The 16,268-nt window shown below is 43.9% G+C and overlaps 1 protein-coding gene across 1 annotated transcript in view; it reads right to left on the reverse strand.

Annotated features, from left to right (window-relative positions):
* The window catches only part of LOC119172108 (putative RNA-binding protein EEED8.10), a 63,079-nt gene extending 47,018 nt beyond the window's left edge, over positions 1-16,061 (reverse strand). The window contains exons 1-5 of the mRNA XM_075889993.1: positions 15,336-16,061; positions 14,378-14,472; positions 10,038-10,121; positions 3,772-3,859; positions 575-746 (exon numbers count right to left, since the gene is read on the reverse strand). Coding sequence (XP_075746108.1) covers positions 575-746; positions 3,772-3,859; positions 10,038-10,121; positions 14,378-14,472; positions 15,336-15,755 — 859 coding nt within the window. The 5' untranslated portion in view covers positions 15,756-16,061. The remainder of the gene's footprint in view (positions 1-574; positions 747-3,771; positions 3,860-10,037; positions 10,122-14,377; positions 14,473-15,335) is intronic.
* Between the last annotated feature and the right edge of the window lie 207 nt (positions 16,062-16,268).

The raw sequence follows: 16,268 nt of genomic DNA on the forward strand, positions 1-16,268 counted from the left end.
AAAATTAATGTGAATAAGAAAGAAATAATGAAGATTACTTCGCCAACAAGTTAACACAGGACAGTGACCTCACCATTTTCACAGCATTTCAGTAAAATGAGCAGACTCCAAGCAATCAGTCAAAGCTAAACAAGCCCTGTAGTAGAATAAATTTTATGTGTAACAATGATAACACACAATTAACATGCCTCAGTTATAAGTAAATCAAGAAAAAATTGCAAAAACAAATAAAACAAGCCCAAGACTATCTCAAGATTACAAGAGAAATCTTACGAAAACAAGTCTTGGTACAGCATGCTAGAACTACACTCAAACCTCAATATAAAGAACAAGGATGTAACGAAGCATCAGTTATGACGAAGTAAATGAAAAGCATTCTTGCAGTAGATGCAGTGCAAAAGATAACCTTTATAATAATTTTCCAGATATAACAAAATTATCTTCTTGTAAGATGCAACTTTGTTATAATGAGGTTTTAGTGTACATAACTAAGAGCTGAATGCACTTACAAAACGTAAAAATATAATCGCACATTTGTGTGTGTGGGCAACTTTGAATGAGAAAATGACAGCACCTCTCTCAATGCGGATGCGCGACTTGATGTCAAGCCAGGCAAGCACCAAAAGCAGGGCGTCGTCCGGCAGGTCGTCTATATGGTCCACTGACCGACGAGGGGAAGGAGGAGGGGTCGCTGGGGTCACGTCCGCCTCCATGTCCGATGACTCTTCATCACCGTCCAATTCCCTCTGTACGAGTTTCAAGTCCCAAAACCATAATACGACTGTGAAAGACGCCGTACTGGGGAGCTCCAGAAATTTTGACGGTGTGAGGTTCTTTACCATACACCTAAATCTAAGTACATCGGCTTCCAGCATTTTGCCTCCATCAAAACTCGGTGGCAGCGGCCAGGATTTGATCTTGCGACCTTCGGGTCAGCAGTTTAGTACCGTCACCTCTAGATCGCCATGGCAAAATCTTCAGGCCACACCACAATTGAATGCACCTTTATTACACACTTTTAGATAAAGAAAACGTTTCTTTAAGGTGTAAAAAGTTTATAAGCATGAAGGGGGATTGCTCAGAGATCACTGTGATCTCTTTCTTCGTGCATTCAATATGTTTTCGTCGTCTGAAAGGTGCATCACCAAAACTAAAGAGACTGGTTGGCTCGTTGACCAAATGAAACCAGTAGACTTAGACCAAAGAAAGCATAGGGCACATAAATTGTTCTTTTAGGTGTAGTGCATTAATTATTAAGCAAGTTGGGAGGAATTAAAATGGATGAGAAATCACCCTTTCTCTAAGCAGGATTTAAACCTTCGAATTAAACATCCAATGCTTTACTGATTAAGCTACAATAAAGATGCTGGCCAACATGACCAAAGATTACGTATACAATTAAACCTGCTTATAATGAACATCCATATAGCGATTTCCTCAATATAATGAAGTTTTTCGATTCCCCATTGTTACTCCATAGAAGCACATGTATTTGCAACCTCTATGTAATGAAGTAACAGCAGGAGAGATTGTTGATATAACGAATTTTCGCCATGGACAAACTAGAAATTTTGTACCGGCGCAGTCGTGGCCCCGACGACTCCCAGGCAAGAGTGAGCGCTCGTTATTGCGTGCGGGTATGCGCGAGGCGGGCAGGTGAGCCTGCGAACCACGAGCTGGCATTGCGGCCGTTCTTGCCGCCGCTGAGGCATTCATAGATGTGCCCTCCCTTTCCCTCTAAATCAAAAACAAAATAAGAAAACTACTTTTGCGTTGGCAGTGTGCCCCGCTTTAAGGTAGCGTCACACGTGTGGGGACGCGCTGCACATGGACATCGCATTAGTATTCGTGTGGTTCGCTCTTCGTTTTCGACGTCGTGCGCACATGCATGGTTTCACTGCGCCTGCATAGTGTGGGCCCTGATAACGTTAGTTCAGCTTTGTTTTGTTTTTGTTTTCTTCTTTAAATTGAGCGCTGATGAAAACTCTTCAACACCGCGGTGACAACGACGGATCTCCGGAGGTCGACTCGTCACGCGCTTTCGTCTTGCCCCGAGAGTTTGTGGGACCATAGTCTTCGCCATTAGCCAATTAGCTCTGGAAACAACACGACAGCGCATTGAATACAATGCACTGAATGCTACTAAAGCAACATATTGACGCGTGTCGACATGTGGATGAAAACGACGATGGGGGATTTAGCGGACACCATGTAGTGGACCTCTGACTTTACTTGAGAATGCAGAAGGCGATCTTGTGGCTCAGCCGTTGAGAACACGCTGCTTTCGCTGTCTTAAGGTGTACCTGCCTTTTCTTCACACTGAACCGCAACAATATATTGTAATGCTATAGAATGTAAGGCTGGCAGTCAAGTCTTTTGAATTTTATATTGCAAAACTCCTACAAAACGCTGGTGTAAGCAAATACAGCCGCTCCAGAGAGAAGTGCTCTTTTCCCGTCTCTTCGTGTTGAAAGCTCACTGATGCTGCCAAGACAACAAGCACCCGTGATCACAACCGCGTTCTTAAAATCCAAGTTCCCGATTTCTACTCAAGTGACGCCCCCCATCATTTTTTTTTTTTTTCATGCTTGTTCAAGACCATTGGTTTCCTTTCTGTTTGCATTTGACAGCAGTTCTAACACGCAGGGGAATGTTTTCGTACGCGTCCTCCAGGCAATAGAGATGGGCCAGCTCATTTGATCTCTGCTTCAACAGTGCTCGCGCGCTTTTATCCGCTCATAAAAGTTACAATGCGCAGGGGGATGTTATTAATTCTAACTTGTTACTAAACATGGAGGCTATGGCAAAAACAGGCCGAATGTGTCCATATAATTGCTATCGCAATAACTCTGTTTTTTGCCACTGAATAAGTGTTCTGTGAAAACTCTGCCTTCAGTTCCCCTTTTTTTAAATTTTGTTTTTTTTTTTTTATTCTTGTACCAAACCTGCATATAACAAAATCCTCCTTATAACGAATTCTTCCGGAACTATACCCATGGTTAACTGTACATAAATACCCAACAAAAGGGATGGAGATGCACCTTCTGTCGTAGCCACAATTAATGGAGCAATGGATGCCTAACTCGAAGGATGGGGATTCAGATCCCACCGATTGAGAGAATAATTTATGACTACTTTAATTCTTTTAAATTCATAATTATTTCTACCCTACAGCTCAAATACAGCAATTAGTGCACCATACCTTTACTACTTTAATAATCTGTCAAACAAAAAAAAAAAGAAAACCCCAAGAAAAGAAAAACAATTTGCCTTTCTCTTATTCAATTGTAGGCGACATGGTACTGAATGTCTTCTGCCTCAGCACAAAGAAATAAAGGAGGACAACACAAGAATGAGGGCAGAGCACTGTGCCCTTTTGTCATTTGTTGTACTGCACCACTTCTTTCAATTAAACTGCGAAGTATCACCAACAAACCTAATCTTTGCTTACTACACACCCCATGTGAAAGTCCTCGTGAAAAGTGGGCTGTTAACAGAGCAGATCATACTAGACGTGGGAAAGATCTATGGATAAATTAATCTCTCAGTTGTGAAATAGCCAAGCAGTCAAATACTTGCCATCTCGATTGGTTCCATCGTCATCTGTAGCACAAAATTACAATACTTGAGAAAACATACTAAGCTCTCACATTGCAAGAAACGAAGGAAAAAACTAAGTCAGAGTTATCTATAATCGTTTATACTGAATGAAGAGCACGAACCTGACCTAACACTTTTGAACAAACAAATGCAACTTAGACGACAACTCACAGCAAGGGCTCTTCGCTCGGCTGCCACCTGGGCATCTTTTCGCATTTTCGAAACCCTTGTCTTGTTGGCTGGAAGCAGCCGCAACTGCCTGCACACACAACATGTACACGAGTAATTGTCAGAATATTGATTAACTCTGCATTCTATGGTCCCCGTGTGATTTGTGCCACCAGACCACACCAATAACCATAATAACAACCACAAATGAGGAGTTCATGACAAGGCGAGGTTTGAACATTTTTCAATCAATTGACAGATGTGTTGGCAGATGATAAAACACACAAGGAGACAGAAGTGTGAGGGTATTTCTTTGAACAATAGTTCGGAAACAAGCAAATATGGGGAAGACCCTGTTACCTGAAGTCGATTCCTCCTATGGCAACAAAAATCAGGCTTCTCGATTTCCCTGCAGGTTCACTGCTTGCCGATGGTCTTGATTCAGGAAGGCTCAAATGTCTAATGCGGAGTAAGCATTAAATTGCTAGCTCCATTAAAATTTTTGTGGGACTTGACAATTTGTGCAGCACCACTGCTATGATAACAACGAAGAGAAGAAATTACCACTGAAGTGGCAACTGAATTCTTATTAGACCTATCACAAGAGAGTCACAAAAGAGAGTATCACAAAAGGCAGCTTACAGATTATTATGCATATTGTGGGTACGAGCATACCACGGCCACTGGATGAAAGAGCGCACAGGTATGGCCCGCCACGTGCTCCAAAACCGGCGTGACAGGTCTAGTTCCCGAACTACCGCTGCAGCGCCACGGAGGGGGGGGGGGGGGGGGCAGTTTTCACGAGCGCCCACAGAATCGCATGCGCGCCGCGCTTGCGGTCGTTACATTTGAGCGCATGCATCTGTGTGCGACCCGCGAGATCTTTTAATATCCGTCTAGCATGTGCCCACCAGGTAATTACCGATCTTGCTTTTACATAGCTGCAGCCCTTGCTAATTTTCATTATTGTCTTGCCCAAGATGCATGGAGCCTTGCACCCCAATCAGGTATCGCGGAAGTAAGAATTGTGAGCTCAATTTACTCGGATCCTACAAGATCACAACTAACTGATTTCGAAGAGCTACACCTTTACTAATGCATCGAATTTCATTAGAGTAAATGTGAGTATGTCGCTTCAGAAAACATTGCTTCAGATTTAATCGTTTCGTTTAGAATAAGCAACCTGAGCAATTGCAGTTGCCACTGCTCATTTAACACAAAATAAGATCGACTTTTTACTTCCTACAAACACATCTATAGTATTCATTGAATACAGTATCAGATGCGACAACCACAAATATACTTAGCATGTGTGCGATCTGATAACAGTGGACTCGAGCCTATTTGAAATTTCAGTGACTGTAACTTCAGTGCTGGCAATTGAGCGAGCAGTTATGAAGTGAATATTATGAAAACTGTGAGACAAAAAGAGTGATGAAAGGCTGGAAAATGCGAACACGACTGTTTGCATTCTAGCGCTTTCGAATGTTTTTGTCTATTTCCGTCATGACGTTCTTAATGATAATGCAACTTATTGAACCTTACATTCAACAGTGGACACATAATCGGAACAAATTACATGAAAATATTTTGCTTATTCTCAATTTAGCGCTGATCCTGGCAATTTTTAAAATCTTTTACTTCTTTACACTTATGCGTAAAAACCAGTTGAAAATTGCTTCACAGCCAGGTAGGCGATATTTTTCAGGGAGAATATACGAGTGAGTGAATATTAGTTGGCGACACTCGCTCACACACACAAAAAGTGCCCCGTTCCGCGGCCGACAAGAATATGTTTACGTTCACTACCCCACAGCTGCTGACTTCAAATGTTGTCGCATCCATGAGTTTTGACACCACCTTCCCCTTTTCTCTTATCTCTAGTTTTTTTTTTTTTTTTTCTAATTCCCGGCTTATCTCTAGTTTTCTTCTAATGCCTGCCTTGAAGCCCTTGGTACCTTTGTCATTAGTTCCGGTTATTTCCGAATGCTGTCGCGTTGCGGTGTTGTGCATCTCCCGCAAGGCCATGTGGAACTGACGTTCATTTTCGTAAAACAGCACGAGCCCCCCTTCCAGTGAAAAAGTTCGGCTGTCTGCGGTCATTTGCGGAACGGCACACAGACTCAAACTTACATCTGCAAAACATGCTAAGGCAAAAACGTGCTTAAAAGCAGCTGATGGGTGACAAGATTTTATATTTCATAAAAGTATACTATGGCAGCCAATACACAGGTTGAGAGCCTCTAGCCGGGAGATTGTGAGGAGAGTCGTTTTGAAAAGAGCTGAGAAAGGAAAAAAAAAAAGAAGGCATACACGATCAGCTATAATTGTCTCTGTTTACTTTTCACAATATTTGTTATTGTTGTTTTGCTCTGTCTCCATCTTGTGCGCCCAACCTTTGGTTTATGTGTCTATTGACAATAAAACCATCCATTCGGTATTTTCATATTACCCTCTCCACGGGCACTGGTGAATCCCAATAGCACTTCAACGCGCTTGTCTTCTGGCAGTCTCCACCATCATGCGGTTCTGTCATCTATTACTGTTTATTTGTTCTACTACGTATCATCGACAAATTGGCACCTGTGCTCACTGAAACGAAGGCACGTGTACTCGACTGCCTTACAGCAGCCATGGTCTTGCGATGTGTAAACATTAAAACGTGGTAGTCACTTGACCGGCCATATATATATATATATATATAGCGTGAGCGCAGTCACCGACTCTTTTTTATCAATCTGACGTGTCATCATCATTTGTATATTTTCCTCATCTGTAGATATCATCATCACTGTGTGTGCCAGCTTGAGCTCGCCTCGAATAAAGCTCTTCTTCATAAGTGGTGGACGGTGCTTCTCGATCCCCAAGTCCTCTCGCACGTTACCACTGGAGCTCCACTCAGGTCGTCGTCTACTACCACCTGCCATGGCAGTGCAAAACAATCGTGGTCCATCCAACACCACCAGCCCAGTGCAGCCTCCGCCGTCGACCCTGGCCATCCACAGCCACCAGCATGATCCGCCAGTATTCTCATGTCTCAAAGGGGATGACATTGAAGAATGGCTACACACCTACGACCTCGTCAGCGAGTTGAACAGGTGGGATACTCTACACAAGATGCGTACGGTCCCTTTCTACCTAACTGATGTTGCGAAAACCTGGTTTTGGAACCACCTCCAAGATCTTCCCGACTGGGACACATTTGCACGGCAGCTCCGTCAGATTTTCGGTTCCTCCAGTGTTCGCGCCGAAACAGCAACAAAGAAGCTTGCTGAACGCATTCAGCTAGCGGGTGAATCATCCACCTCGTACATTGAGGATGTTCTTGCCTTTTTCAAGCGTGTAAATCCAGCTATGCCTCAAAGCGAACAAATACGCCATACTATCAAAGGCATAAATACCATCGCATTCAACGCCCTTGCGTCGCAAAACCCTACCACGACTCAAGATGTCGTCACCATTTGCCAAGACTAGAAGAACTTCAGTCTCTTCGTCTTTGCCATGATGCCTCGGACATTCGTCTTCCTGCGGCCCTCGACATCCGTGCCCTGGTCCGCGACATCGTGAGGAGCTTCATGGGCGCTGCTCTTCCTGCGCCCCACCGTCTACTTTAGCCTCAGCTCCAACCAACTTGTGGGACATCATTAGGCAAGAGATTGCATCTGCGTCACATTCACCTTGTTCCGCCGAATCCAGACCTCGTCAGGTACCAACGTACGCAGAAGTCGCGGCGCTCTCAACACCCACCACTATCCTAGCGGCTACATCAGGTGGCCATGTACCTGTGGCGTCAGTGTCACCACCGATGTGCCCACAGCCGTATTACGGCATGCCGCGTCCTCAACACCCCATGCGTTATTATTGCGGCTATAGGGGTCATATATCTCGCTTTCGCCGAAGGCGTCAACAGGACGAGCAACGTGGCTACGCTCCAGAGGAACGCGGACGCTTCAGTCCACTCACGAACTACCAGCGCACGCCTTACCGGTCTTCTTTTAATCGTTTGCCCTCTCCACCTAACATAGTGGTCTGTCTGTGAACTTCCGCGAGTCTCGCTGCCGCTCACCATTTCCCAGTCGCCGTTCCGTGTCGCCTCTGCGACTCGCCTCTAATGTTCTGAATGAGGAAGAGCTTTATTTGAGGCGAGCTTGAGCTGGCCCACACACTGATGATGATATCTACAGATGAGGAAATTATACAAATGATGATGACACGTCCAATTGATAAAGAAGAGTCGGTGACTGCGCTCACACTATATATATATATATATTCTTGCCTAGTATGAACTATCAAGATATTTGAACGCCACTTCTAATGATGTATACTTTCGCAGCCTCTTCAATAAAGTTACGAGGACAGCGTCACCATGTTTGTAGAAACCACTTTTATCCAGCATTTGAAGCTGAATTACTTTCCATGATAACATGGAAAGTATTCAAATGTTTCTTTCACGCGCTTTCAGCATATAAAAAGCTATGAACGTATATTACCAAGTTTCCTGAAAATTAGTTGTCAAGAATTCTGGTTAAAAAAAACGTGAGGGTGCTGAATCACATCTTCACAAATAGAACCATGACTTTGTCACGCGTTCAGTGCCATATAATTCAGCTACATGCACTGTAGATCTTTCTTTCAGCCTCAAAGCAAGAAGCTGGTTCTGGAGAAAAAAAAAAAAGTCATGTGCTCAGCACGCACACGAAAATTCAATTCAAAATAGTGCCTACGTACTCTACTATATACGCGATACGTCATCACTGCGATAAATGAAATTTAAAAAAAACACCAATTAGAACAACTGAGTGGGTCACTATTGTGACAACCACCTGCTAATTTGCTGCGACTGCTGCCCCGAGGGAGACACCGCCACTCGTTTCCCTGTCCCTTCTGTTCCCGCCCGTCGCGCTGCAACGGCCGCAACTGCAACTACGGCTGACACGAGCTCTCCCATTGAAAGCCGCTCGAAGCGGCAGGCCGTACCGTGCGCTTTTTCATCCAGCAGCCGTAAGCATACAATGCTTTTCTTTTTCTTGGTTGGCTAACCCAAGAGATAATCTACGAGTCTTGCCACCTCATCTATCTTATGTTTAAAAATGGCTTTAAAACCGTTGTACCTTCGGATGGTGCAGGTTACCCCACGTTAATTTTACCAGTTTTTCACTAACAAAGTTTAGGGATCGACAAAACTCCAATGTGACTAAAGTGCTTACATGACACAACAGAAGAAGCCAAGTGCTGCGGTTGAGAGTTTGTATGTCGCAGTCTAGCCGAGCTATTCGGGTACAAACTGGCTTGGTCCAGCACCATATTTAGTGATAAATAGTGCCTCACTTAGTTCAAATTTTGCTTAAGCATTAACCGCATGCACGCGATTCCCTTGCGACAGTGACAAACAACAGCGACAAGCACCAAGATTTGTTGTCGCAGAGGCCCATTCGTCGGCGCCGCTTGTCACGTCGCACGATTCTGGAAAACTAGAAAAGATTGCTTGTCGCCTGGAAGCCAGCGTGGAGATTTCCAGCAAGATAGCTGCCCCCTTGGTCCTCAATTCGGTTGCAATTTGCTTTCGATGCTTGTTATCCGCGCGTACTTCAAGGAATGCAAGGTGTCGGCTACCCATTTTGCATTCTCATCTCATGCGGAGAGTGAGAAAGCGGCCGTATTTTGTCTTAAAATCTCATTATCGATGGTTTGTTTTGATGTTTCAATGCATTGTAGCAAGCGGAAATTTGGTTGGTTGCTACAATGAGAAATCATCGTGCGAAGGGCGTTGCAGCCGTCGTAGTGTACGCTTCTGGGCAGCCTTTCGTGGTTAAACCAAAGAGCGTGAAAAAAGAGGGTCGGGAAAAGCTTTCGTGGCTTCTTTATGTCACACAAGCCAGTAATAAATATGGCAGATTGTCATCGACCAGCTTTTAAATTTCTATTCGCAATTTATGGGTATGCATGTGATAGTTTTCATTCAAGCAACAATGACACTTTGTCTCCGACATGCGTTTACCGCCGCCGCAACGCGTTGGCGCGGCGGAGCAAGCTTGTTGCTGCCGCTTGTCTCTGTCGCAAGAAAAGCATGTGCATTCAGTTATAGCTTTACTGCCAAACCATTCATTTTAGGAGAACTAGGAAAAAAAACATACATTTTTACTACTTGATTTTCGGCATCGAAGTCCCAACATTCCGCACACAACAAAAACATATCACTTCATACTTCAAGAGCCACTGCAATAAAGGTTCAGGAGAATATGAGAGGAACAACGAGCACTCCCACTTACCTGCCATCAAGCTCCAACTGGTCGGGGGGAGAATTCCTAGCTTTTTCGGCCTCTTCGACCTTGGAAAATGTCACAAAACCATACCTGCATGCCAAAGGGTGACAGTGAGAGTTGTGTTGAAGTTGTGCAACTTAAATGAAAGAGGAAATTCAAGTAAAAACATATTTATAAAACCCTGTGTTTTTGTGGATGGGTGGCACGGCCCAGCCAGGCAATGTTTGCCTTTAAGCATGTCTCCTTGGACAATTTAGTGGTTGTTCTTATTAAACTAATAGATAAATAAAGATTGATTTGATATGTAGGGTTTAACGTCCCAAAACTACAATATGAATGTGAGAGACGCCGTAGAGGAGGGCTACGAAAATTTCAAGCACCTGGGGCTTTTTAACGTGCACCCAAATCTGAACAAACAGGCCTACAGCATTTTCACCTCCATCAAAAATGCAGCCGCCGCAGCCGGGATTCGATCCCGCAACCTGCGGGTCAGTAGCCGAGTACCTTAGCCACTAGACGACCGCGGCGGGGCGTGTTGGGTGACCAAACTACTGCCTCCATCTAAAATGTAGCCGCTGCAGCCTGGATTTGATCCCGCAAACTGTAGGTCAGCAACAGAGTTTCTACCTACTAGATCACTGCAACGGGGCAAGAAAGAAAAAAAGAAAAACCTGAAAACTCCCTCATGGCAAAGTGAACATCTGTCATCCCTTCTGTTCTACCAAACATGTATTGGCATAAAGTTAAGCAAGAATGTTTCCGACACTACCCGAATGTACTATTATCCAATTGCTAGATCTGTCTCCATTTGTAAAATACTCTTAACTTATAATTGAAAGTCTATACTCGGGAATAATGCGGAGTGGATTGCATGCCACTCTAGCACGTAATGACACAGAACAAACTTTCTCATTTGTTTCACTTCCTGCCTATCCACACTTTAATTTACCCTGGTTTAAATATGTAATCACAGTTCAACCTTTTCTAAATGAACGTCACAACACGAACTGTGTGCATTTACCTACTGAACCGGGATGTGCTGAAGTATGTGAAACTACGACAAAAAAAAAAAAACTACTTTTGTGCACTGCACAATTATCTCACAAGCGCATGTTTGTTCGTAACGATCTCACATTTCAAAAACTAAGCACTTGAACACGGTTCCCAACCATGCTGAGTACTGAAATAACTATTGTGGTGCATGATCTGCAGGGTCAGCCAAATTTAAGATACATCTGAGGGGTATCCAAGAGAGGATATTCAGCATAGTATTTTAAAAGCAGTTCTGTCATTAGTTGATATCATTCAGCATCATATAGTAAATATATTTCGAGGTGAATAAAAGTGAATACTCAATATCTTTCAGCTCACACACTGATGAGGTATTTCCCTTGAAGGCGTGACACCCTGCCTATGAATCGCAGGGTTCTATTGGGCAACGTCAACGGTTTCAAAAGATGCACCAAGATACGAGACAGCTTTGCTTTTTGAAATGAAAAAGTACGGTGCAAAAGACAAAAAGCACATGTACAGGCATTTTCTTGCATCGTACATACATTACCCTTTTTTTTTCACTAAGAAAATAAACTTTTGTCTGGGTGGTGTGAAAGCAACATGACATTATTTTGCAACAGATATAGGTGCTTCAACTTTTGTTTTTTGTTAGTTTGTTTTTATCACACAAAAACTAAACAACTATAGAAAATACTAAGAAGCCTCAGAGTGCCCCCCCCCCCCCCCCCGCATGTTCACTGTGCTGGCTTTTCCACAACCAGTTTCAGTTGCGTCTCCAGTAGAAGCAAGCACATGCACGTGTTTTCAATGACCTCAGTTGTAAACCTACACTTTTGTCCTGTCCAGCAATGCAGCTTGATCAGAGCGTGTAGGTTAGGAAGCAGGACGTCAAAACATATTGGCGTGTGCTCCTGCATTCTTAGCTGCTACACGAAGCTGCGTAAGTGGCAGCTCGGCAAACAACTGGGCGGCCCAAAAACAAACGTCAAGACACTAAAACATTCCACTCCCTTTTACCATCTTCTGGAACGAAGTCCAAGCAAGATGGAAGTTCGGGATGAAATGGAGGCTCTAAGCTGTGACACATTATCGATCAAAAATTGTCTCCGAGGCCAATTTTTTTTTTCACAAAAAAAAAAATCGCTTTTGCCTCTTTGTCAACACACAGACTCCAGTGCCCTTCCTCGTACGACAATTTACCACATTCCACATTAAAACACACACACACCTTCTGGGTAACAAAAAATGATTTATAAGAATGCTATTATACTAAAATATTCGGCGTGATTTGAGGCAAGCCAGCCTATTTCGTAGGGACTGCAAGATGTAAAGTGTCAAAAGCACGAGACGACACGAATCGATGCTTTACATCACGTACAATGCTGTTAAAGCTACATGCTAAGTTCGATCAGTGAAATGTGTAATGTTGGATGACTTGTGGTCAGCTTTCAACATTGTAAACACTCATACAAGCCTGCGCATTTGGTGTCGCAACTGCCTGCAAAAGAAATAGCTGAATTTGAAACGCCAAGTGGTGTGGAATGACACATTGATAGCTGTATAATAGAGTTTCTTAATTTCTGAGACACGAAATATCTTCATGCGCTACTCAGGCTACAAAATAAAAAGAAATCTTATTCTGGGTGGCAAAAAAAGTTGACCTAATATATTTTCTCGCATATATCCCCTTCTTCCCCCCCCCCCCCCAAAAAAAACTGAAAAGTTGCTTAAAAAGCAGAGGGTGTGTTTTATGCATATATATCTTTTTTTTTTGTATAGCTAACATTAATAAGGCAGGTAATAGGCAGGAGTGGGTTATAAGCAAAATATATGATGCTGTATTAAACCATATAAAAATAGGAATGAGTCAAATGCAATGATCTGGATTCCACTGCTTTATCTTTGTCTAAAGTGCTGTCAAGTGCTTTCACTATGTGCTAACATCTATGTCAATTCAAAGTGTATCTCGAATCACGAAGTTGACCATTGAAAAGACAAGTTGGCACTCCTTTGACGTGAAACATATACCATGTATGAAAATGTTTGGTGTCATAACAGGCTAAATAAATTTTCAAAGCAAAAGCAAGGTGTCTCCAATTGCATGTCCTCTAAAATCTAATTGTACCGAATCTAACTTTTTAATGGAAGGCACAAAAGAAACGAAATGACTGAATCAATTTTACTGGTAACTTAGCTATTAGGCATTGGAAGCGGGACACAAGCAGTAATTGTGGCATGGTGCGGACAAGGCAAGGACAATCAAATGCCCTCTTTTACAACATCTTAGGTTTACCTTTCTTTAACTAACACTGCTGTTCCAAGTACAATAGGAAGTAGCATGTTCAAAACATGATTTAGCTACAAAATATGGCAGAAACAAGTTTTAGGAACAGACAGTCAAACAAGAGGGAATTTCTTGCACAGGCCGACTTATAGAAAGAAATTAACTAAGTCAATGTACTCAAAACTCTACAGAATAACTGTGTTATTGAAGCTGCATACTCGAGGAAGCACACAATTAAACAAACCAACGTAATATCTTTATTCAATGCCACATTTCATTACCAATATTTTCAAAGTACTATATCGAATTGCTGCCTAATCCACCAAAAGTCCTACAGGGATGCCGTCGGCACAGGTACCACAGCTTACCTGGGTACAATATCAGCAGCTTGCAATTGCGTGATACATAGTCTGTATATGTCCATTCTTCACATTAGCGAAAATACTTTATTAGTTTATAGGCTGTGACTATGAAACTACGGCCACTCTGAACAATGCTTGTGAGACACGGCAAACTGTATTTTATTCCCGACAGCTAGTGATGCATGCTTCAATGTATCATTGCAAGCAATATCATCAAATCTGCTAGGAAAGCACTGAGAAATGCTTACAATGAGAGTTGACCAATTAATAGTCTGAGACATTGCACACGCCTCTGCATTTGATAAATTATAGACGGTGTATGCAATGACACAGCCTATTATCATGGGTAATGTGAGCAAAACAATACGAAAGCAAAACATTCTTACAGGACATCCTCAGCATGCAGGCCCTCTCAATACTGCTATTAAAAGGAGTCAAAAACAATACTTTTAAATATGAAATTTTCAATGGCGTTCATGACACATTGGAAGAAACATGTAAATATAACGATGATAAGAATGTATGTGCACTGGTTAAACAGCACGTGATACCAAAGTTGTATTTCAAGTCCCATAATTATTGCATGAAACAGTTGCTGTACTAAGTTTCTTCAGAACCTTGCACTTAATGATGTGTTAACTACTTTCATTCTATGTAATATTTATGAAAGAGCAAAAATAACTCACCCTTTGGGCCATCTTTTGATGTGGTCCTGCACAATGGTGCAGTCCACAACTTTCCCAAACTTGCTTAAGAAGTTAGCCAGCTGACGCTTCGTAACCTGAGGCAAGGAAAAGATGAAAAAAAAAAAAAAAACATGCTACGTCATTCACAGCAAATAACATCATTAGGAACAGCCCGACACAATGCTGAGCGGGATAAACACAAAACCAACCACCGATTAGTACGGGAGGCAGCACATGGTCTTAAACACACGAGAGCACTCGTGGATTATCAGTGAGGCTGATGTGCCACTTTTGCCAAAACTGAACAGCAGCGTCTCGCGAGCAAACTCAAAGCGTCGTTGCGTCAACATTTGCCGTCACTGACAACTCATGCGGCCAAAAAACTCTCGGCAAAAAGACACAACACGAAGAGAACAGAAAAAAGAGGACACCAGAATGGAGCGGTTGAGAGAACTTTTTTTTTTGACAGTGCCTTATCGGCGTTCACGTAATCTGTGCAAAGTCGGCGCGCATCCTCATCATCGCAAAACGGATCGCCAGCATTCGATGAAGGGGTCTCGCTTGCCGTGGTTTCGCGTTAGTCGTAAACGTATCGGCAGAAGACAACACCGATTACCTTTAATTCGGACACAGCCAGAGAAAGTCACAAGCGAACTTTTTTCGCAACGCACACAACGCGTGAGTGAAGGACACGTCTCGCTTCCTACACTACATTCAAACACAGACCGTATGTCTTTCGGGCGCTTTAGGCAAGAACTAAAATGCAATCGAAAGACAAGAAACCTGTCGAAGAGACCAAACACAAAGGATTAAAATAGCGGCACGTGGTTTCGAAATCGACGAAAGAAGAAAGATGCATCTGGCAAGCGTCCAAGCGGGTGTAAACATCATCAAAAAGTGTGCGGGGAGGGGCGGGCCAACAAAACATGCGCTTGGGTGCCAGCCCAGGGGCACTTACCCGATAACTGATGTTGCCAACGAAAAGTTTCTTCTGGTAGAAGGTCTCGTTCTCCTTGACGCTGTCCGCGTCCTCAGGACTCGTTTCGTCCGACTTGTCGTCTTCCATGGCGGTCTCCATCTTCCGGCGAGCCGAGTCGAGCCACTCGTTGTCGAAGCTGTTGAGGCCGGACTCGGAGCGCCTAGGGTCGAAGAAGCGACACTTTCTAGGGGAAGGGGTCTTGCAGAGACGATCGCGAAGCTGCTGCTCGGAGAAGATCCAGCTCTCGCGGATCGGCGTCGACACGGGCGTCGCTGGAAGGCTCGATCGGTAGACGGCGCCGGCGGGCAGGCAGTCCGGCAAGCACACGGCGTTCAGACCCATAAACGCTTCCGAATGCAGTTTCTGCAGGCACCGTATTCGGTACGCGTACGAGAACATGACGAGCGCGCGCTGCCGAGCCTTCGGTTAGGAACGCGGCGACAATAAACCCAGCGACGCTTGCTCCGCTTGCGGATCGTCGTCACACCATCTCCCGATGGATAACTGCTCTTCTCACTGCGCTGGTGGTGGCTTCGCACCTTTCGTCACTGCGCACTGCATGGTCGCCGGCACTCACGTGGTGTGGTCGCGATTACTGGGCCGAGCCACGTGCATGCTTTAGTTACGCTCCGAAAAACTGCTACCTCTACCGTTATGCAAGACCTACAGAGGTGCGGAAACTGTGTCGAGCGGGGACAACAAACAACTCGCCATCTTTTTTTTCCTTCTGCGGATTTGGATAAGGACGGCTTGGAGTGTGGCTTGGTGTTGCGCAGCTGTTATCCGCGCAGCCGGAGAACAAACAGGCGTGTTTTTGGTGTGCGTCGCCGCTGGCTGAGGCAACGTTTATTGAGTATCCATAAACGTTGGGCCGAGGCCGGCGACATTGCCGGTGTGCCAGCAATTGATAGG

Source organism: Rhipicephalus microplus, chromosome 3 (assembly GCF_043290135.1).
Source record: "Rhipicephalus microplus isolate Deutch F79 chromosome 3, USDA_Rmic, whole genome shotgun sequence".
Lineage (NCBI taxonomy): Eukaryota > Metazoa > Arthropoda > Arachnida > Ixodida > Ixodidae > Rhipicephalus > Rhipicephalus microplus.